Source organism: Propithecus coquereli, unplaced genomic scaffold (assembly GCF_000956105.1).
Source record: "Propithecus coquereli isolate 6110/MARCELLA unplaced genomic scaffold, Pcoq_1.0 Scaffold3, whole genome shotgun sequence".
Classification (NCBI taxonomy): domain Eukaryota; kingdom Metazoa; phylum Chordata; class Mammalia; order Primates; family Indriidae; genus Propithecus; species Propithecus coquereli.
Genome location: NW_012148618.1, coordinates 11,849,912 through 11,872,425, shown reverse-complemented (window position 1 = coordinate 11,872,425; position 22,514 = coordinate 11,849,912). Strand labels below are relative to the sequence as shown.

At 39.9% G+C, this 22,514-nt stretch overlaps 1 protein-coding gene and 1 pseudogene across 1 annotated transcript in view; one reads left to right on the top strand and one right to left on the bottom strand.

Annotated features, from left to right (window-relative positions):
- Positions 1 to 4,883: 4,883 nt before the first annotated feature.
- Positions 4,884 to 5,279, top strand: LOC105814329 (annotated as a pseudogene).
- An 8,702-nt stretch (positions 5,280 to 13,981) lies between these two features.
- Positions 13,982 to 22,514, bottom strand: part of CASC5 (cancer susceptibility candidate 5) — a 48,855-nt gene continuing 40,322 nt past the window's right edge. The window contains 9 exon segments of the mRNA XM_012649225.1: positions 13,982 to 14,096; positions 15,297 to 15,419; positions 16,602 to 16,720; positions 16,923 to 17,032; positions 17,683 to 17,751; positions 20,208 to 20,308; positions 20,745 to 20,846; positions 21,897 to 21,936; positions 22,099 to 22,176. Of these exon segments, the coding sequence (XP_012504679.1) occupies positions 13,982 to 14,096; positions 15,297 to 15,419; positions 16,602 to 16,720; positions 16,923 to 17,032; positions 17,683 to 17,751; positions 20,208 to 20,308; positions 20,745 to 20,846; positions 21,897 to 21,936; positions 22,099 to 22,176 (857 nt within the window).

Here is a 22,514-nt window from a genome sequence, read left to right as displayed (position 1 = left end):
TGTAAGCAGTAAAACAAAGTTTTCAAAATATAGAATATTTTCATGACCTTAGCATAGAGAAAGAGTTCTTGAACTGGATACATAACGCAGTAACTGAAAGGGATTTCATTCAGTACTTCCAGCCATCAAAAGACACCACGATGAGCATGAAAAGTCAACCCACAGTAGAGGAGAAAAAATTTACCACATATATAGCTGAGGGCTTATAACCAGAATATAAATATAAGGAATTCCTTCAAATCAGAATAAGAAAAAGACAATCCAAGGCCAGGCACGGTGGCTCACGCCTGTAATCCTAGAACTCTGGGAGGCCGAGGCGGGAGGATCGCTTGAGGTCAGGAGTCTGAGGTTGCTGTGAGCTATGACGACGCCATGACACTCTAGCCCGGGCAACAGAGCAAGACTCTGTCTCAAAAATGAAAATAAACCAAATCACATTTCAGATCATTCCCTAGGCATCACCTGAATGGTTTTCCGCATTAGAAGATGCAAATATAGTTTTGGCAACGGAGGTTGATACCTTATAAGCAAAATATGGTGTAACGGAAAGAAGACTGACCAGGAATCCGGGAACCCCGGTTCTGACGTTAAAATAGCTGTGACTGCACCTCTGTTTTTTGGACTTCCTCGCCCAAGTCCATAAAATGGGTGTTGGACATGAATGTCTATAAGGTTTCCCCCTCTAGCTCTAAAGACTGGGGTCTGCTTCCGTTTTCCACAACGAGCTGTGACGGTCGGTTGGGCTCGGGCATGCCCTGCTCCGCCCCACCGTATCCGGGTTTCTCACTGGGCGCAGAGGCCCCAAAAGCCTCCTGCGGGAGCACGGGCCGGGGCCCGACCCCGCTAACGCGGATGAGCCGCGGCTATGGGAAGGGGCCCGCCTGCGCCTCTCTCACTCACCTCGGCTGGCAGCACGGCTCACTCGTGGGGGCCTAGCGCTCCGACTTCAGTCCGCTGGCCTGGCACTCGCCAGACTCCGCGCGGACCCCAGTCCCCCCGGCTTGCGCCCACTTCTCTACTCCCTTGTCTCGGCTTTCTTCACACAAAGAGGCGAGTTTCAGCTGCCAAATAAGCGCCTCGGACAGCTTCTCGGCTCTCCTCAGGACGCCGGCTCCGGCCGCAACGCGCAGCCCGTCCGGCGGCTTTCGGAAATCCCGCCAAAGCTTCTCGGGCAGGGCCACGCCGCGTCAACGTAACGTCTCCCCGCCCTTCTGGGATCCGCCCTGTAGCCGCTTCCGCCACGATCGCGAGCCCAAGGATGGGCTCAGGGAGCTTGAACCTGCAGGATATTATGGATCGCCCTCTTCCCTTTTCCCCTAAAGACTAATTCAAACTGGAAGTTGCCGCCTTCTTTTCCAGATAAAGGACTACAACTCCCACGAGGCAACGCAAGATCTAGGACTACATCTCCCAGTGTGCCCGGCGGACGCCACGTCTTCCGACCTGCCGCCCCTCTGGGAAATAGCCCAGTTTTAAGATCTCTGGTTAGTTTGTTTCTGCAGTGTATGTACATGGGTCTCTCTGAGCCCTCTGACTCAAATTCCGGGAGCCAGGTGCTTTCCAGGCCCCCTGGAGGTGGAGGAGCTGAGGAAGCTCCATTTAGAACTGGAAATGGAGCTAGTGGAGAGGAGAAAGAAATGGCTGAAATATTAGTCTGTGGTGCTTTACTGGAGACTTGCACAACCCCAGAGAAAGGAGGCATTGAGTTTGATAAGGTAAACCTTATCGCGGTTTACCATAAAGTTTGACTTATGATTCTGGTTTTAAAGCCTGAGTAGGATTTCCCGGGCAAAGAAGTGGAAGACGTAAGCAGACAGCATTACGGGCATAGAAACGAACAATGTGTTTGAGGAGTAGTATTCTCTGATATCAGAGAGAGGAAAAGTACCGTAACGGGTGCTGAGACTGGAAAGCTAACGTTTGGTTCAGGCTATGAAGAGGCTTAAGATCATGTAAGGAGCTTTGGTGTTTATTCTTAAGGTAATGGGGAAAATCATTGAAAGATTTTTTTTTTTTTTTTTTGAGACAGAGTCTCAACTGTGTTTTCCAGACTAGAGTGCTGTGGCGTCATCCTAGCTCACAGCAACCTCAAACTCCTGGGCTCAAGCGATCCTCCTGCCTTAGCCTCCCGAGTAGCTGGGACTCCAGGCATGCGCCACCATGCCCGGCTAATTTTTTTCTATATATTTTTAGTTGTCCAATTAATTTCTTTCTAATTTTAGTAGAGACGGGGTCTCGCTCTTGCTCAGGCTCCTTTCGAAGTCCTGAGCTCGAACAATCCGCCCGCCTCGGCTTCCCAGAGAGCTAGGATTACAGGCGTGAGCCACCGCGCCGGGCCCATTGAGAGATTTTAAAAAGACGACTCCTATGGTTAGATTTATTTTGCCACTACTACTACCACTTTATATTTATGGAGTTCTTTAAAGTTGGAAACGTTTTTATACAACCCTCACACCATTGCCTTGTGGCATTGAAGGATAGATTTTAGGAGAGTGAGAGTGAAGACAGCAAAAACCTTTTAGGAAATTTTGCAATATTTTAGGCAAGAGATGAATGCTTGAATTAGAGCAATGACAGAACTGACTCAGGAAACTTTCTGAATGTAGAAACAACCTGTTAGGGAAACAACCTGTTAGGGATGTTCCTACCGAGGTCTAGGAAAGAATTAAGATAGATTTTGAAATAAGGGTTTATTTTACTTTCCGAGGGAGGAAAGGGCACAACATGAAAGGAAGAAGGAATGCTGGCCCAAGGATGAGTGTCTTTTTATGAATGGGCTTTTTATTGCAGTTAGAAAGAGCAGAGCAGCTGTTATGCAAAATGACAACGGAAGGCAGTTGTTTTCTCTTAGGCTGGTTTTATCTGACTTTTCAGAATGTGGTCTAGCAGATGCTGAGGGACTACAGTGCCCTTTTTTTTTTTTTCCTGAGACAGAGTCTCCTGTTGCCCAGGCTAGAGTGAGTGCTGTGGCGTTAGCCTAGCTCACAGCAACCTCAAACTCCTGGGCTCAAGCGATCCTCCTGCCTCAGCCTCCCGAGTAGCTGGAACTACATTTTTTCTATATATTTTTAGTTGTTCAATTAATTTCTTTCTAATTTTTAGTAGAGACGGGGTCTCGCTCTTGCTCAGGCTGGTTTCGAACTCCTGAGCTCAAGCAATCCTCCCGCCTTGGCCTGCCAGAGTGCTAAGATTACAAGTGTGAGCCACCGCGCCCGGCTGCTTAGTACTTTTCCAGTTCTGCAAAACAACTTCTTAAAAAAACAAGCCACAGGTGGTCGAGCAAGAAGCAAGCAATGGGGGCCAGCGTACTGTTGCGTGCAGTGATGGTTTTATGTTAGATGATTTACTAGCAATACTATCCCTTCACTAAGAGTGATTATACCCCATAATATTCTGAAATTAAAAAATAATAAAGATAAAATTCAAAAATAAATAAAAATTAAAAAAGGATTATTATAGATAGTACCTGGGATAATAGTGAACTGACTTCCATGTCAAAGCTATCGTCTTTTGGCCAGGTGCAGGGGTTCACGCCTGTAATCCTAGCACTCTGGGAGGCCGACATGGGAGGATTGCTTGAGCTCAGGAGTTCAAGACCAGCCTGAGTAAGAGGGAGATCCAGTCTCTACTAAAAATAGATAAATTAGCCAGATGTGGTGGCATGCGCCTGTGGTCTCAGCTACTCAGGAGGCTGAGACAGGAGGATTACTTGAGCCCAGGAGTTTGAGGTTGCAGTGAGCTACAATGATGCCATTGCACTCTACCTAGGGCAACAGAGTAAGACTCTGTCCCCCCCGCCAAAAAAAAAAGATACCCACTTTTGCCTCCCATTCTTCACATGACCTTTGCTTAGCGCATCTGCAAACCTACAGCCCCTCCTGGCTGAGTGAGGTCACATGACTCTAACCTTTCTGGCCCCAGATCGGACCAACAGTGTTACTCTAACCCAAAGTTGGCCAATCATGTTCCTGCTCCTGGAAATTTGGATTTGGGATTAGGGTCTAGTCAAGTCTGAGCTCAGTAATTCAAAAGGCAGAGTACACAAGTAGCTGTAGGTGGATATAAAACCAGAGAAAACTATATCTGCAGAAAGATTAGATTAAGAAATTGAGATGCTAAGAAAGTGGGAGAAGGCCTGGTGCAGTGGCTCACACCTGTAATCTTAGCACTCTGGCAGGCCAAGGCGGAAGGATTGCTTGAGCTCAGGAGTTGGAGATAAGAAAGTGGGAGAGAGTCCAAGACAGAAACCATTTTGAATTCTGACTCCTTTCCAGATCTCCTTTCCAATTTCTCAGAATTTCCAGTTGCACTTATTGCTCTTGAGTTCTATGAGTTATCCATACATCCCAATAAATCTCCGATTTTTTCTGTTTAAACCAATTAAGCAGTTTTTCTTCTTTTCCTCCAAAGCAATCCAATAAGAGCTTGGAAATAAGGCAAGCTAGATTTCCCTCTAATAGTTAGATTGGCAATCCGTGAGAATATTTATAAATGTTTAATTGAAAAATTTTGGATATATGCTAAACTACAGTCTCAGTAACTTATCTGAAATCTCAAAAAGGCAACTCTAATAAGTCCAAAATTTAATCAGCAGAAACATAACCTTTTGTCTGAAGAAAAACAATCTTAGTAACAGCGTGGAGCATAGAAAGGAAACCCCAGAAAGGGAAATGCAGTGTCATGCCAAGTGATCTGTTCGAGTAATGCAAGGATGATTCAATATTAAAAATTCTATAATTATAATTGGCCATATTAACAGGTCAAGGAGAACAATCATATAATCAATTCCATCATTTTGAAAAAGCATTCAATAAAATTCAACATAGCTTTTGCCCTGCCACAGGGATGTGTTCAAGATTTGACTTCACAGGTAACCCACTACCATGGCCAAGGAAAGTATTGCTGCTGGAGGTGTAATGGACTTTAATACCGCTTTGCATGAGGTGCTGAAGACCACCCTCATCCACAATGGCCTTGGACATGGAATTTGAGATGCTGCCAAAGCCTTAGACAAGTGCCGAGCCCATCTTTGTGTCCTTGCATCCAACTGTGATAAGCCTGTGTATGTCAAGTTGGTGGAGGCCCTTTGTACTGAATGCCAAATCAACCTAATTAAGTTTGATGACAACAAGAAACTAGGGGGATGGGTAGGCCTCTGTAAGATTGACAGAGAGGGAAAGCCCCGAGTGGTTGGTTGCAGTTGTGTAGTAGTTAAGGACTGTGGCAAAGAATCTCAGGCCAAGGATGTCATCAAAGAATACTTCAAATGTAAGAAGTGAACAAATAAAACTTTGGCTCACATTTGAAAAAAATTCAACATAAATTCTTGATTAAGGGGGATTTTTAAAAGTTATCTGTCTCCTTAATATGATCGACAGAAAAAATAGATGTTACAAACAGGCTGCCATTATCTGCTTAGCAGTGAAATGTTAGAAACACTTTCATTAAAATGAGAATCTGCTTTTACAGAGTTCCTGAGTAAACAGCAACAGAATGAGCTACCACCTCAACCATATCTGGAGGACAGAGTCACGTTTGTGATAATCCCTTCTCCAAGGAAAGGCAGGAAATCAAGTCTCGGACTTTGACATCTTAGCAGTTTTATTATCTACGTGCTGCAGCTTTTGTTATCAACTGCCGTCACTATTTTTTTTTCTCTTCATCACCCTTAAAATCAGGGAGCCACTTGGCCTCACTGCTGGCATCTCCTTTCCTTTCTTTGTGATTCTGCCTGCTGTATCCCTGCTCTCCTCCCCCCACCCTTTCTCTCTCTCTCTCTCACTCTCTCTCATTCTCTGTCCTTCTAAAGGATAAAATAAATTTTATTTTTATGTCTTAATCTCTGAGTGAGAAATCTTTCTCCACCCGCTCTGTGAGCATCTACTAAGCTTTCCACCCTAACAATATCAGTGTTTCTAATTATAAAATATAAAAAGATCAGAGCTGGGTGGACATGGTGGTTAAGGCCTCTAATCCTAGCACTTTGGGAGGCTGAAGTGGGAGAATTGCTTGAGGCCAGGAGTTTGAGACCAGCCTGAGCAAGAGCAAGACCCGGTCTCTACAAAAAAAATAGACAAATTAGCCGGGCATGGTGGCATGAGCCTGTAGTCCTAGCTATCTGGGAGGCTGAGGCAGGAGGATCACCTGAGCCCAGGAGTTTGAGGTTGCTGTGAGCTATGATGATGCCACTGCACTTTAGTCACAGCTTTGTCAAAAGACCCTGTCTCAAAAAAAAAGTAACAAAACTATAAAATGCCTATAAATAAACTTAAGAAAAGCATACAGCATATATGAGGGAAACTAAGATGTTACAGAGTACACAAAAGAGAAAAGCATACTATCTACTTGTAAGACTCAACATCTTGAAGATATCAGTTCTCCATTAGTTGATCTTTAAATCTAATGAAACTTGATCTCAGTAAAAATGCCAATAAGATTTTTGTGGAAACTTATTACCGAAAGCTCAGCACTTGTCCACAAGGCTGAATCAGAAGAATGAGGACAAGTGGTTTAGGGAGGAAGGAAAAAGAGACATTTTATTACTTTGCCAGTAAAAGGAGGATGGAGACTTCTGTCAGAAATGCCATTGTCTTCACAATAAGCAGAAATACAGAGCTTTTAAAGGATGGGTTCTCAGCTTCAGACAAAGTACTGTTCAACTGCAGATTCTGATTGTCCCATCTCTGCTGAAGACAATTCCTTGACCTTCACCCAGGACCTCCCTTTATCAGGTCTGGGCTGAGACCTTGAGCACAAATAACAAAAGATTTACCCTGCCCCTGCCAACCACTGGCCTAAGGCAGGGATGCAGGTTTTAGTTCTCAAAAAGGAGTGGAGGATGTTTTAAAGAGACAGAAAGTATTTTTGCTGTTTTTTTCAGGCCATTCCCTCTGTTACATATTCCCCACTCTCAGTATTTGCTTCCATATCTATGGGAGGAGGGGTGACTACTCTGTTACAAACTGAACAAGTTAGTTCTTACCTTTATATGGTGAAATAAGAAACAAGAGCAAGAAAAGTACTGAAATAAAAGGGCCTAAACTGACTGGATACTAAAACATATTATAAAACTACAATAATTAAAAAGTACTTGTACAGAAAAGATAATTGATGGAACAGAATATTTACCTGAGTGTATGAATTTCCTATTGGAGCTATGATAAATTACCACAAACTTAGTGGTTTGAAATAATAAAAATTTATCATCTTACAGTTCTGGAGGTCAGAATTCTGAAGTACATTTCAATGGGCTAAAATGAAGGCGTTGGCAGAATTATGTTGCTCTGGAGGCCCAAGGGGATAGTCTGTCTCCTTATCTTTTTTAGTTTCTAGAAGCTTTTGCATTTCTTGCATTGAGGCCCCTTCCTCCACTCAAAGCCAACAATTGCAGCCTTCTGACCCCTGCTTCCAGTATGACATCTCCTTCTTTAACTCTGATAAAGACCCTTGTGATTACATTATCTGGCCTACCCAGATAATGCAGGGTAGTCTCCTCATCTCAAAATCCTTAACACAAATACATCTGCAAAGTACCTATTGCCATAACATTCACAAGCTTCAGAAATCAAGATGTGGACATCTGTGGAGTCCATTATTCTGCCTACCATACCCAGATATAGACACAAGTACATAGAGAAATTCCATATATGATAAAGGAGGCATTCCAAATCAGTGGAGAAAAAATAGACTTTATTAAATGGTCCTGGGACCAGGTGAGGAGGCTCATGCCTGTAATCCCAAAGTTTTAGGAGGCCAAGGGGGGAGGATTGCTTGAGCCTAAGGAGTTTGAGATTACAGTGAGCAATGATCATACCACTACACTCCAGCCTGGGCAACAGAATGAGACCCCGTCTCAAGATAAATGAATAAACAAACAAACAAACAAATAAATAAATAAATGGCTGGGATGACTACATAGCCATCTGGAAAAAATAAATTTGGATCTATATCTCATTCTTTGTTAGGATAGATTTCCAAATGGATCAAAGATATAAATGGAAAATATTAATAAAAGTTCTAAGAGAAACTATGGATCTTACCGTACGATCTAAATATGACACAAATCCCAAAAACTATAAGAAAATATTGATACATTTGATTATATATCTTTAAATTTTTATGTGGCAGAACCCATCATAAATAAAGTTAAAATAAACAGACTGGGGGAAAATTGGCAACCTGTATCACAAAGAGTTTTATCTTATGTTACAGATGTTCTACAAATCAATAAGAAAAAAGTAAATAATACAGAAAAATAGTCAAAGGATATTAACAGACAGTTCATAGTAAAGGAGATAAAAATAGCTCTAACACATATGTGAAGACATTCAACCTCACAGATTGTGAGAGAAACGCAAATGAAAACCATACTAAGATACCATGAAAAAGTCTGGTAATGTGCTATATTAATAATAGTTCGGGGAACCGGGCAGTCATTGCTAGTAAGATTGATACAATCGTTTCACAGAGAAGTTTAGTACTTCTTAATCTATCAAAATTACAAATGCAACTAGCCTTTGACTCAACAATGTAAAGTTTTAGCGGCGAGGAGAAAGAAAGACAGAGTGGGGGGACCAAACAACGTGGCTTTATTGAGCGCTCCCGGGCGAGGTTCACGGTCCTGAGAAGTGGGGCCCAAGAAGTCACGTCACCCAGGAGTTTTGACCGGGCCTATATATGTTTTAGAGTTAGGGGATGGGGGTTTTCTGGGGCGAAGAATTTTGGCGCAAAAAGTGGGGAGTTCTTTGTTGTAGTTTTAGGGTGGGTGTTGAGAAGTAGGAGGGGCTGGTGGTATTTGCAAATTCCAGGAGGTGCCAGTGGTATTTGTGGACCCCAGGGACGGAAACTTCTCTTATCCGGATGAACGTCCGGGTGTGGTTATTCTTTAACTCAGCTGAGCCTGGCAGTCATTTGTGGGCTTCTCTTTTTTCTTTAGGGAGGGGAGGAGTGCCCGCCACCAGCCTTACAAACAGCTCTATTTCTAGGAAGCTATCCTACAGAAAAACTAAATATGGTATCAAAAACAGTCACTAGAAGGTATACACCGTTGTGGGACAAAAGTGATTTATCAGGCTTCATTAGGCCTACATGAAATCTCTCAGTGTTACCAAAAGTTCCGTACTAGTCCCCGTGGCGAAACAAAGAATGAGGACAAGTAGTTTGAGGAAAAGGAAAGAGAAGTTTATTAATCTGCCAGCAAATGAGAAGGATGGCAGATTCTCATCTTAACACATTAACTGACATGTGAGTTGTATTTAACTCAACGCTAGCGTTGAGCCCAGGGCCTCGTGAAGCATATGTAACTCACACGTCTCTACCTTGGGAGCCGTGAAAACTATTTTTCAAGTTGCATATAACCCATGCACAGAAAACAATAAAAAATAAACAAATTTTTCATTAAATTAAAATCTTTTTATTCTATTTTCATAATAAAACACTGTGGCCCCAAGGAAAAATTTTTTTCCTAGTGTAGCAATGTGTTAAAGTACCATCGTCCTCCCTTTAAGCAGAAATACAGAGCTTTTAAAGAGACTTTTCAGCTTTGGGCTATTGCTGTTTAACTACAGCATCTCCAGCTGACCTCTGCCTGGACAATTCCATTGAGACATCTTCTGTAGTACAAAAAAACAAAGAACACTCCCAGACCCCTCTGATTAGTGGCCTGGAGCAGGAGTGTAGGTTTTAATTCCCAAAAAGGGTGAAGGGGTTTTAAAAAGACAGTTTGTAAAACATTTTACCATTTTTCAGGCCATTACCTCTGTTACATCAGAGCTATACTACCTCTAGCTATTTAGCTACAGGGCAGACTTCTCTGCATCCCCAATTTTTAATTTTTTTTATTAAAGAGACGGTCTCACTTGGCAGCCCAGGCTGGAGTGCTATGGTGCTATCATGGCTCACTGTAACCTTGAACTCCTGGGCTCAAGTGATCGTCCTTGTCTCAGCCCCAACAGTAGCTGGGACTATAGGCATGTGCCACCATGCCCAGCTAATTTTTTCTATTTTTAGTACAGTGGGGGTCTTGCTCTTGCTCAAGCTGGTCTTGAACTCCTGACCTCAAGTGATCCTCTCACCTTGGCCTCCCAAACTGCTGGGATTATAGGAGTAAGCCACCTCACCTGGCCTCCCAGAGCGCTAGGATTACAGGCGTAAACCGCCACCACACCTGGCCAAATTTTAGAATTTCTACAAGTAATGTTTAAAGTTACACCCCTTTGAACTTACAGTTGCACAAAAGTGTTAAAAGAATTATTTGTGATTCTGAGCTTGACATAGGAACAGATTTTGGACAGAATCTGCTTATACATTGTGAAATCTGTATATTTATCCAGGGACAATTATATTTTTCTATCGTAGTCTGTTTTCTGTTGCTTATAACAGAATACCTGAAACTGGATAATTTATAAAGAAAAGAAATTTATTTCTTACAGCTCTGGAGGCTGAGAAGTCCAAGGTTGATATGGCACATCTGGTGAGGGCCTTCTTGCTGATGGAGACTCTCTGAAAAGCCCTGAGGTGGCCCAGAGTATCACATGTCCAGGGGGCCGAGTGTATTAGCTCAGGTCTCTCTCTTTTTTTTTTTTTTTTTTTTGAGACAGAGTCTCACTCTGTCACCCTGGCTAGAGTGCCATGGCATCCACCTAGCTCACAACAATCTCAAACTCCTGGGCTCAAGCAATCCTTCTGCCTCAGCCTCCTGAGTAGCTAGGACTTCAGGTGCACACCACCATGCCCGGCTAATTTTTTCTATTTTTTTTAGTAGAGATGGGGTCTTGCTCTTGCTCAGGCTGGTCTCGGACTCCTGATCTCAAGTGATCCTCCCACCTTGGCCTTCCAAAGTGCTGGGATTATAGGAGTAAGCCATCTCACCTGGCCTTAGGTTTTCTTTTTTTTTAAGACAGAGTCTCACTCTGTTGCCTGGGCTAGAGTGCCGTGGCGTCCTATTTCACAGCAACCTCAAACTCCTGGGCTCCAGCAATCCTACTGCCTCAGCCTCCCAAGTAACTGGGACTGCAGGCATGTGCCACCATGCCCGGCTAATTTTTTTCTATATATTTTTAGCTGTCCAATTAATTTCTCTCTATTTTTAGTATAGACGGGGGTCTCGCTCTTGCTCAGGCTGGTCTTGAACTCCTGAGCTCAAACAATCCACCCCCCTTGGCCTTCCAGAGTGCTAGGATTACAGGCGTGAGCCACCGCGCCTGGCCCTGGCCTTAGGTTTTAATTTCTTCCAATGTTTGTTGTTTTCATGTACAAGTCATAAACCTCCTTGGTTAAATTTATTCCTAAATAATTTTATGAAGCTATTATAAATGGAATTGTTTTCTTAATTTCATTTTTGGATTGTTCATTGCTGAGTATATAAAAATGATTTATGAATACTGATATTGTATCTTGCAAACTTGCTGAACCATTTATCAGTTTTGATAGTTTTTTAGTGAATTCCTTAGGATTTTCTATATAATAAGATCATATCATCTGCAAATAGTTTTACTACTTCTTTTCCAGTCTGGATACCTTTTATTTCTTCTTCTTGCCTAATTGCCCTAATCATGGATAAACTAATGTGGTATATCTATACAATTAAATATTATTTGGCCATAAAAAGGAACGAAGTACTGATAAATACTACGACATGAATAAATACTACTACTACGAATAAATACTACGACTACCTTGATCATTACGCTAAATGAAAGCCAGTAACAAAAGACCATGTATTATATTATTTCATTTATATGAAATGTTCAAAATAGGCAAACCTATCCAGACAGGAAGTAGATTAATAGTAGCTTTAAGAAATGTCAGGTGGGAAATGATGTGAAGATAGGATAATACCAAAAGGGTATTGGTTCTTTAAAAATTGTGGGAAAATATACAATTTAGAATTTGTTTTTCTAGGTGATGAAAGTGTTATAAAATCGATTGTGGTAATTGTTATATATAACTGTGAATATACTAAAAATCATCCAATTTTATACTTTAAATGATGAATTTTATGATGAGTGAATCATACTTCAATAAAGCTGATAAAAGAAAAACAGAAAGTGGGGGAAAAAACCCCACAAATTGCTGGTCCCTACTCCTGGGTTTCAGATTCAGTAGGTCTGGGGTGAGGCTGATGCTGCTAATCTGGGAACTACACTTTGAGAACCACTGCATTAGCTCAGAGAACTGATAGTTTCCTGAGGAACCTCAAAATAGTTTTCTTTTACTGTGCTTCAGAGACATAGGGCTAACTCTGGTTTGTACTTGGTTCTTACATTAAGGTCCTGACATATCTTAATCCTATCTTAGTTTTCAAATAGGTAAGTGGACCTAGAGGGAGGTTTCTTTGGTATGTCTTCAAAGGTCTATTGGATACATGCTAAAATACTCTTCACTTCATAAAGAAATACTACTTACAAAAGATTTCAAGTAATACATTTTAATAGTGCAAAAATAATCTATTTTCCAGTTAGTGAAGAAAACCTTCCAAAAAATTTATGAAAATAGCCGATACTGTGAACAAAGAAAAACACAAATAGCTAGGTAAATATTACAATTATGAACTAATATTACAAATCCAAGAAAGTAGAGACCATCATTACAAGCCAAATCCTTCTTGGAGCTGGTTGTTCCAGGTTACTGAAATGAATAAAACAAAACTTCTACTGTTTAGACTTATAGAAAAGAAATAAAACAACCCTAATAAGAAAGCTAACTTAACCTCCATAGAAATAGACCATATTGATGACTTTAAAGTTTTTCCAAGGAGTTTATGGAAATAGGGAACATCTACATCTTGATTTTTATAGCAAATGAGTTTTGTGTTGACTTTTGAAGGTTAAAAGTCCATGTGATCTTTTGATGTATAGCACAGAAGTAAAAACCAATCCAGAGGGAAGATAACATTCCTGGTACCCATAAGACTTTAATCCTAAAGTGTAAAGCAAAATTTTAAGATAAATTACTTTAAAAATGTAAATATATTTTAGTTTAGAATTAAATATAAAACAAAATTTATTATGATTAGGATTTGACTAAAGTTTGAGTGAAAGTTTTTTGCCTACCTCATAGATAATATTGCTCATTTAATAATCAGTGGATACTATTTTTGTATATGAGGCTTCAGGAACCAATACTTATAGCAAGTTTCTTATTTTATTATTACTGCCAGAAACTGATAGTGTTTTGGATATGCTATTGTTTGAAGTGTCATTATTTAATAAAAGATTGAGAATCTTGCTCTAAAGTATCCTTCAGAAAGATGTAAGCTGCCTAGGCTGAAGGTTATCTCTCTATATTGTATCTCTACATGAATTTCTATATACCTCTCCTTATTACATGACAAACACAAAAAACATTAATATATTTACATACGTATACTATACCCAAATGAATCAACTTTCCCTAGAAAAATTATACTTATTAAGCAAACATTAATGGATATTATAGAACAAAAGGCAGTCCTCAAAAAAAGATGGCAACCATTGCAATAGCTGAATACTATTGCTTTCTCTTAATAGCATTTTTGAAATGGAGAAAAAGGAAGAAGAATAGTTTGTAGACACTCGTGTCTCTACTCCAGAAATATCTGCTGGGCAGAAGCTAGGCCACCTAAAAATTAAAGCTCTATATATGGAAAAATGGCTAATGTTTTTGTCATTGGTAACAACTCCTCTTAAACTTAAAAGTTACTCCTTAGGGTTTGTACTAAAGCAGAGAGCCCTACTTTAGTTAGGGAAAATTTCCCTAAGTGTCCTACTACTTAAACCTTTGGTACAAAGATACAAAAGCTGGTAACAGACTATTTGAGGCCTTTTCTCATTCCTGACTGTAAAGACTTAAAAACTAACCATACGAAATAACTATCACATCATCAGAAGGAATTTTACTAGGGCGTCTATGTCCTAAAGAAAAAGGTTACAGACCAATGGAGACCCTGACATAATGTCATTAAGTACATTCTAGTTGATTGTTAGAGCTGTAGTCCATGGGTCTAGTGGAAGAAATGGCAGTCGTGAAGCAGATCTTGGTAAATTTGCTTGACTACATTCTTCAGGTAGTTGTCCTCCCGTGGCACTTTAGATAGAATGGTAGCAATTTCGTCTTGGCTGGAAAGAACAAAATGTTAATTTTTCTGGAATCTTATACTTATCTCCAATTCAGTGGAATTTTATGTTCTTGGGTACGGTTTCTCAGTCTCCTAGAAGTGTACATGGGCATTTCTGGGAATAACCAGACTGTCCAGTTTGAAATGGGATTCCAAAACAAGGTCTAAGGAACAATTTTGTTTGAGCCAAGAGGCTAAGTACAAAAAAGAAGAAACAAAAAAAAAAGAAACAATTTTGTGTGCAATTGTAAGGTATCTTTTTTTTTTTTTTTTAATATAAGTAGGGAGTTTATTTGGGCCAAGTTTGAGAACTGCAACCCGGGAGCATAGATTCAAGTTGCTCTGAATATATGTTCTGATTAGCAGCATTTTACAAGTGGGTTTTCCACTTTTGTTTTTAGAGACAGGGTATCTTTATGTTGCCCAGGCTAGAGTGCAGTGGCTATTCACAGGCATGGTCCCACTACTGATCAGCATGGAAGTTTTGATCCACCCTGTTTCTGAACTGGGCTGGTTCACGCCTCCTTAGGCAAACTGGTGGCGCCACCCTCCCACCCCCTCAACTCCCTCTACCGGGAGGTTCCCATGTTGATGCCGAACTTACTGTAGACACCTGGTCAGCATAGCACACTTACAGCCCAGAACTCAAGCAATCTTCCTGTCTTAGCTTCCTGAGGTATCTTGACCTAACAGCTTTCTCTGGCTATAAAAATCTAGTGTTGGTGTTTGTTGACGGATTTAAAGTAGGCAAATTCTAAACTCTGCCATCTTCCAATCTGTCAGCAGTATGTCTAAAAAGTCACAAAATATATCAAATCCTAGTAGGAATGAGATATTTTTAGAAGTATTTTGACTGCACAGCTTTTCAAGTGATTATTCTGTTTTTAAGGCCATAGAAGTTGTTTATATGTGATCTGGGCTAAGCTTATAAAGGATTTTTCCCTTCTTGATTCCTGTTCCACGTAGAAGTGTTTAAAAAGTGAAGCAGATATAAAAGAATAGACCAATGGTCTCCAGCATCCAATGGAGATAGCAATGAAGGTCACTGACTTTAAGAACAATTCTTCAAAACGAAGTCAGAACTGACATTTAGCTCTCACTGTGGTCCATCCATTTGCTGACCACTTCGAGGGATCTTTCAAATAAAATAAAAAAGGTGAAAAGGTAGCTGAGAGTCTTATCCTGTTGGCCCTTTACTCACCCAATGTTCCCAAGGTGATTTTGAATGGTGAAAGGCAATGGTACAGATGGATAATGGGCTGAGAGAGACAAAGTTATTTCAAACTTTGCAAATGCTGCAGAGCTACAGAATAAAAGCCTCAATCTGTAAAAGACAAGATTCATAATTAAAAATGTAAAACAAAACTAGACTGAAACACAAATACATTTTCTTTTTACACTGGCATGCCAAAATTAGGTAGACATTATTTCTTGCCCTTACCAAACGAACAAGGTAAAACATCTGGAACAAGGTATTATAATAATTGTTTTATCATTATTAGTCATGAAACATATTAACACAATATATTAATTTAATAAGTTTTTAACTAATTACTTACTGTTATGGGTTAAATTGTATTCCCTCAGAATTCTATGTTTAAGTGCTAACTCCCCAAAACCTCAGAATGTGACTTTATTTGGAAATCAGACCTTTATAGATGTAATTAGTTAAATGAGGTCTTATTGGAGTAGCGTGGGCCTCTAATCCAATATGACTGGTGTCCTTACAAAAAGGGGAAAATTTGGACACAGACATGTGCAATGAAAGAACACCATGTCAAAATGAAGGCAGAGATCAGGGTTATACATTTATAAGCCAAGGAATGCCAAAGATCGCCAGGAAACCACCAGATGTTAGGAGAAAGGCGTGGAAGCAATTCCCTCTCACAGCCCTCAGAAAGAACCAACCCTGATGACACCTCCATTTCAGATTTCTAGCCTCCAGAAGTGTGAAACAATAAATTTGTGTTGTTTAAGCCAGTGGTCCCCAACCTTTTTGGCACCAGGGACCAATTTCATGGAAAACAATTTTTCCATGGACCAGGGCGGGGGGAATGGTTTTGGGATGATTCAAGTGCATTACATTTATTGTGCAATCAAACCTCTCTGCTAACGATAATCTGTATTTGCACCTGCTCCCCAGCACTAGCATCACCACCTCAACTCCACCTCAGATCATCAGGCATTAGATTCTCATAAGGACTGCGCAACCTAGATCCCTCACATGTGCAGTTTACAGTAAGATTGGAGCTCCTATGAGAATCTAATGCTGTAGCTGATCTGACAGGAGGTGCAGCTCATGTGGTGATGCGAGTGATGGGGAGTGGTTGTAAATACAGATGAAGCTTTGCTCACTCTCCCTATGCTCACTTCCTGCTGTGCAGCCTGGTTCCTAACTGGCCAGGGACCAGTACCGGTTCGAGGTTCAGGGGTTGGGGACCACAGATTTAAGGCATCTGATGTGTAGTATTTTGTTACGGCAGTCCTAGGGAACTAATACACTTACTCAGTATTATCCACATTTATGTTCATCAGGTTATAATTTGGTCCCCATCTCTTTAAAAACTCAATCTCCTCTCCAAGGAGTCTGCAATGGTTCACTGCCAGTGAGAGTTCTTGAAGCATCTAGAAAAAATAGGGAAAAAAAATTCATGAAATTATGAAAACACTTCAATGTTTAGTGGCTCTTTTATAAAGAACCCTAAGAAGTTAAACAATTGAATATATTTATCATTTCAGGATCCACCATTATATACATAAAATTTCAGTTCTGCTTTTAGGGAAAATAACATAAATTTTCCTTTAAATACTTCAATCAGACTTTTACCTTGGGTATCTCATGCTGTGTTGTACATTTCTCCTTCCAAGATTCTTGTTCTTCAATGTACTGGAAAATAAGCTTATGAACTAAAAGGGAGGAAGGAGGAGCTTTATCCTCTGGAAAAGGAAAAAAAAAATCAAAAGCAGGGTATTACTTATTATTCACATATTTTATATAAGCAAAAAACACCCTATTATATAAGGTAGAAATATCCTCAAACTACTAGGTACGTAAGTATCATCCTCCAATTTTATTTTCAAACACGATTGTAACATATATGGTAAACATAAGACATTCCTACAAAAACTCAAGCCTTTATCACATACAGAATAGTACTTGGTTAATGTAACATAAAACTGAGTTTAAATCTGGCTTTGTTTACTAACTGATACCAAGCACAACACTTAATTTTTTTGATCTGTACTTTCATAATTTGCAAAATGGGGAATAAATAACACTAAATTATAGTGTTAATGTAAGTAATACACACGTCCAATACATACTAAGTGTTCACAGTGGTGATTTTTAAATTACGGAAATAGGTATTATTAATCATTGCTCAAGACCTAGTAATAATAATAAATAATTTCTTTTAAAACCTACATAATATTTGGAATATTACCCAGTTTTACATCTAATACACATTTCTAAGGACAAATTATTATTATTGTTTATATTTAACCTAGTATGTGAAAGAGTTCTTAAGGGACAATTGATACCTGGAAATCACCAACAAATTTTTAGAGGCTTAAATGTTTGAACTTACCATCCAACAGAGATTGAAAATTCATGTCCACAATCTTCCTGTCGGGCTTTGCCAGGAAACAGAAACCAACTAGGAAAAACCGGAATAAGGATAGTATTTATTTTTACTGATTTTAAGCCACATAAAACTCAGTAGTTTAGGCCTGGTGCAGTGGCTCACGCCTGTAATCCTAGCACTCTGGGAGGCTGAGGCGGGTGGATCGTTTGAGCTCAGGAGTTCGAGACCAGCCTGAGCAAGAGTGAGATCCCGTCTCTACTAAAAATAGAAAGAAATTAACTGGACAACTAAAAATATATAGAAATAATCAGCTGGGCATGGTGGGGTGTGCCTGTAGTCCCAGCTACTCGGGAGGCTGAGGCAAAAGGATTGCTTGAGCCCAGGAGTTTGAGGTTGCTGTGAGCTAGGCTGACGCCATGGCACTCTAGCCCAGGCAACAGAGTGAGACTCTGTCTCAAAAAAAAAAAAACACCTCAGTAATTTAGAATCCTACTCCTTCTGGGTAGCAGGGATTTTGTTAGTAGGCAATTGAAGGTTTATCCTTGAATAATATCATACTGAATATGGTAAAGGGTCCCCTGATACTGCTCAACTACATTTATTGGTAGGCCTTTGAAGGAAATTTAAACTGCAGTACACAGTTATATTTGATAAGGCCTTCTCCTATAACCCCTAACTTCTGTGCAAAGATAATTTGATTTTCAGGAATCATATAAGGAAAATGGCTATGACCTCCTCACATCTACTATCCTTGTACAAATAGAATAAAAATGATTTATGCTCTTAGCATTGCTGTAATAAGTTTTAGGTAGCTAGGATAGATGCTCACTCCTCTAGACTCCAGAGTTATCTCCCGTCTTTCAAATTCTTTTCTCTTTGTTAAATATTTTCTATATGTTAGGCACTTTGGATACCATAATGATAAAAATAGACATGATCAACCTATGCCCTCAATAAGCTTACAACTTAAGGGGACACACAGATCACTGTACTAATAAATATACTGGGAATTACAAACTGTGATAAGCACTATCAAGGAAAACTGCAGGAAGCAATGAGGACATATAAAAGGGCAAATGGCAGAGGGGATAGGTAAAAGAAGAGTCAGGGAAAACTTAGCTAAGGCTTAGCTCTTAAGGATTATTAGTAGGAATTTATAAGAGCAGGGAAAGAGCTCCTAGGCATAAGAAACATCAGCATGAAGGTCTTGATGTAGGATGGAATATGACTGAGCATAAAAGACCATAATCATTTAAGGAAATGAAAGAAGTCTATTATGGCCAACATGTAGAGAATTGGTAGGAAGGTATTAATAATAAAAGATGAGTCAGTTAAATGAGAAAAATTCAATTCATGCAAAGCTTTATAGGCTATATTAAGTATTTTTCTCATTAGCCTAAGAGTAGTAGGTGCATGATCAGATTTTCAATTATCGTTATAGTTATAGGGAGGAGAATGAATTGGAGAGGAAAGGAAGATCCATAAAGATCAGTTAGAATGTAATTGTAGTCATCAAGGTTAGAAATAACTATTGACATGGCCAGGCGCGGTGCCTCATGCCTGTCAGTCTAGCACTCTGGGAGGCTGAGATGGGAGGACTGCTTGAGCTCAGGAGTTTGAGACCAGCCTAAGGAAGAGTGAGACACCATCTCTACTAAAAATAGAAAAATTAGGCAGGCGACGTGGCATGTGTCTATAGTCCCAGCTACTCGGGAAGCTGAGGTAGGAGGATTGCTTGAGCCCAGGAGTTTGAGGTTGCTGTGAGCTATGATGATGTCACTGTACTCTACCCAGGGAGACAGAGTGAGACTCTGTCTCCAAATAAAAAAAAAAAAATTTTATCATTTAATATAATTCAACAAAGGGCAATATTCACTAGCTGCAGTTTTTATTCTTTATCTAATAAAATAAAATTCTATTATCACTAAAGCAATTGACTCTTTTAAGATTTTCAGCAGTGTTCTCATTGTGTCAATAGTTATCATTTAGGCTAGTGGTGGTGACTCATGCCTCTAATTCTAGCACGTTGGGAGGCTGAGGTGGGAGGATTGCTTGAGGCCAGGAGTTTGAGATCAGCCTGAGCAAGAGTGAGATCCTGTTTCCACAAAAAATAGAAAAATTAGCTGGGCATGGTGGCGCGCACCTGTACTCAGCTACTCAGGAGGCTGAGGCAGGAGGATCTCTTGAGCCCAGGAGTTTGAGGTTGCAGGGAGCTATGATGATGCCACTGCACTCTAGCCAGGTGACAGAGTAAGACTCTGTCAGAAAAAAAAAAAAAAAGTTATCATTTAGCTGGGTGGGGTGGTGTATGCCTGTAGTCCCAGCTACTAGGGAGGCTGAGGCAGGAGGATCACTTGAGCCCAGGAGTTTGAGGTTGTAGTGAGCTATGATCACACCACTGTCCTCATGCCTGGGCAACAAAGTGAGACAACTCAAAAAAAAAAAAAAAAAAAGTTATCATTTGAATTTTTAGTGAGTTTAGCCATTCATTTTTCTCTCAGAGGAACTATCTCACTTTGGCTACTCACCTACTGATTCTCCAAAGGTGATGGTGAGTTCTATTGTGTCATAAACAAAGGTGAATACAGCCTGGTTATCACTCCACTCAATGACATCCCACTCAGACAGGCTGGAGAAAGATAAACAAGATAAGAAAAGAATTTTTTTTTTTCCTAAGATAAAAGAAGAGGGAGAAGTGGTACCACCCAAATAGTACCAACAGCAGCTATTGATGTTTTTCCACTAGATTGGGAGACAATATTTCAATTCAAATATTGTAAATGTACAAACTTATACTTTTGAAATAAATAAGAGATCAATCTCGAGTTGTATTACCACAGAAAAATCCAAGTCCATGCAATATAAAGTGTTAAATGTTTAAAAATTATAATCTCATAGTTCTCCAACTCTGTATATTTTCCGCTTAGTGTTGAGTATATTGTCTTTCTGAGGCTGCACTGTACTATAGGTTAAAAACAGCAACACATTAAAAACATATCAACTCCTCCAGACAACCACTAAGGCACAGGATAAGACAGAAACTAGCAACACCTGCTTTTCCTTACCTCATCTGATCCAGTAGCTCTTCAGTTCTCTTTGTTTGTTTTTGCAGAAAGTCTATTTGAGCAAGTGTCTGCTCTTTTTGTACCTCCAGTTCTAAGAGATTTCTGCAAATAAAAGCAGGTATTCATATAGAGGTAAGGCCTTTGTTAGAGAATTCAGACTATTAATCTAAAAGGTTTAAAACAATAATTCACATGCTAGATAGCTCCCCAATGAGGTAATAATGCAGGTATATGGCATCTATTTCTACATTATTAGTTTTTTTTTTTTGATAAGCATTAATCTAGAAGTGGGTCTACTTAGGAAAGGTGTAAATCATTGTCTCTCAAATTTGGATCCATGAAGATATCCCTGGGGTTCACATGTTAAGATAATTATTAAATATTACATTTTTAGTTTAAAAAATTATTTTATTTTTAGAAATGGGGTCTCACTCTGTGACCCAGGCTATGGCAATCATAGCTCACTGCAGCCTCAAACTCCTGGGCTCCAGTGTTTCTCCTGCCTCAGCCTGCTGAGTAGCTGGGACTACAGGTGCATGCCACCATACCTGGCTTGTTTTTTTCTTATTTTTTTTTTAGAGACAGGGTCTTGCTATGTTGCCCAGACTGGTCTTGAACTCCTGGCCTCAGGCAATCCTCCTGTCTCAACCTCCTGAATAGCTGGAACTACAGGCATGCTCTACCATGCTGGGCTAATGTTTTTATTTTTTGTAGAGACAGGGTCTTGCGACATTGTCCAGGCTGGTCTCAAACTCCTGGGCTCAAGTGATCCTCTTGCCCCAGCCACCCAGAGTGCTAGGGTTACAGGTGAGAGCCACCACTCTCGGCCTACTTTCTTTTTGTCTTACAGTTAAATAAGAGTCATAAGCCTAAGAAATATATACCTTCCTTTTATATTTCTTAAATATAAAAGCAGTTTAATGCCAGGCTTATTTTCTTTAAAAGGACACTGATAGTATTCAAACAATAAGTGCTTCGAAAATATTGTTGACTAAGATGGCCTCTAGGGTCCAATTCAAAGTGGAGCAGAAGCCCTGAGTCAGCCTTAGTCAAGAGTCATGTCCCCAATTCTGTCAGTCTCTGGAGGCAGGAAGTCATTTAGCTGTCAGGAGTTTAGCATTACATTTTCTAACACTTGGATTGAAGGCTGACCTTTGAAGCTCCTCTTCTTCAGTTTTCAGCTGTTCTAATTCTTTGAAAAGAAAAAAAATATCCAGAATGGATACATTAGAATGTTGCCACAAAAATCATCTGTCTTTTTACTCAAAATTCTATCTGACTTAATCTCACCTAAATATACAAACAGAACAGAAGGGCTTTTTTGCCCATTTATCTCCTTAACTAATTCAGTTACCTTTCTCTGCAGCTTTTATTTCAGAATCCCCTTCTTCCATAGGATTGTCTTTCTCTTCATTCTCCAAATTCTTAGCTTCTAAAGTAGATAACATGCATTAGAAAAACTCAGTCAAAAAATTTATTAAACAATCAGAGATTATTTCTTTAATAGCAGGAAGTTTAGAAGTTCTACCTGATGGGTTCCATTTTTTTCTGTGAAGTAGAAAGTAAGGTAATGAATAAAGGGGTAGAGCAGTCTTAGATTATGGATTTCATATACACAATTGTCAATTCAATGCAGAAAACATGTAGTAGGCACTTATTCTGTGCAAAGTATAGTGTTAAAGACTTTGAAGGCCGGGCGCAGTGGCTCACGCCTGTAATCCTAGCTCTCTGGGAGGCTGAGGCGGGCGGATTGTTTGAGCTCAGGAGTTC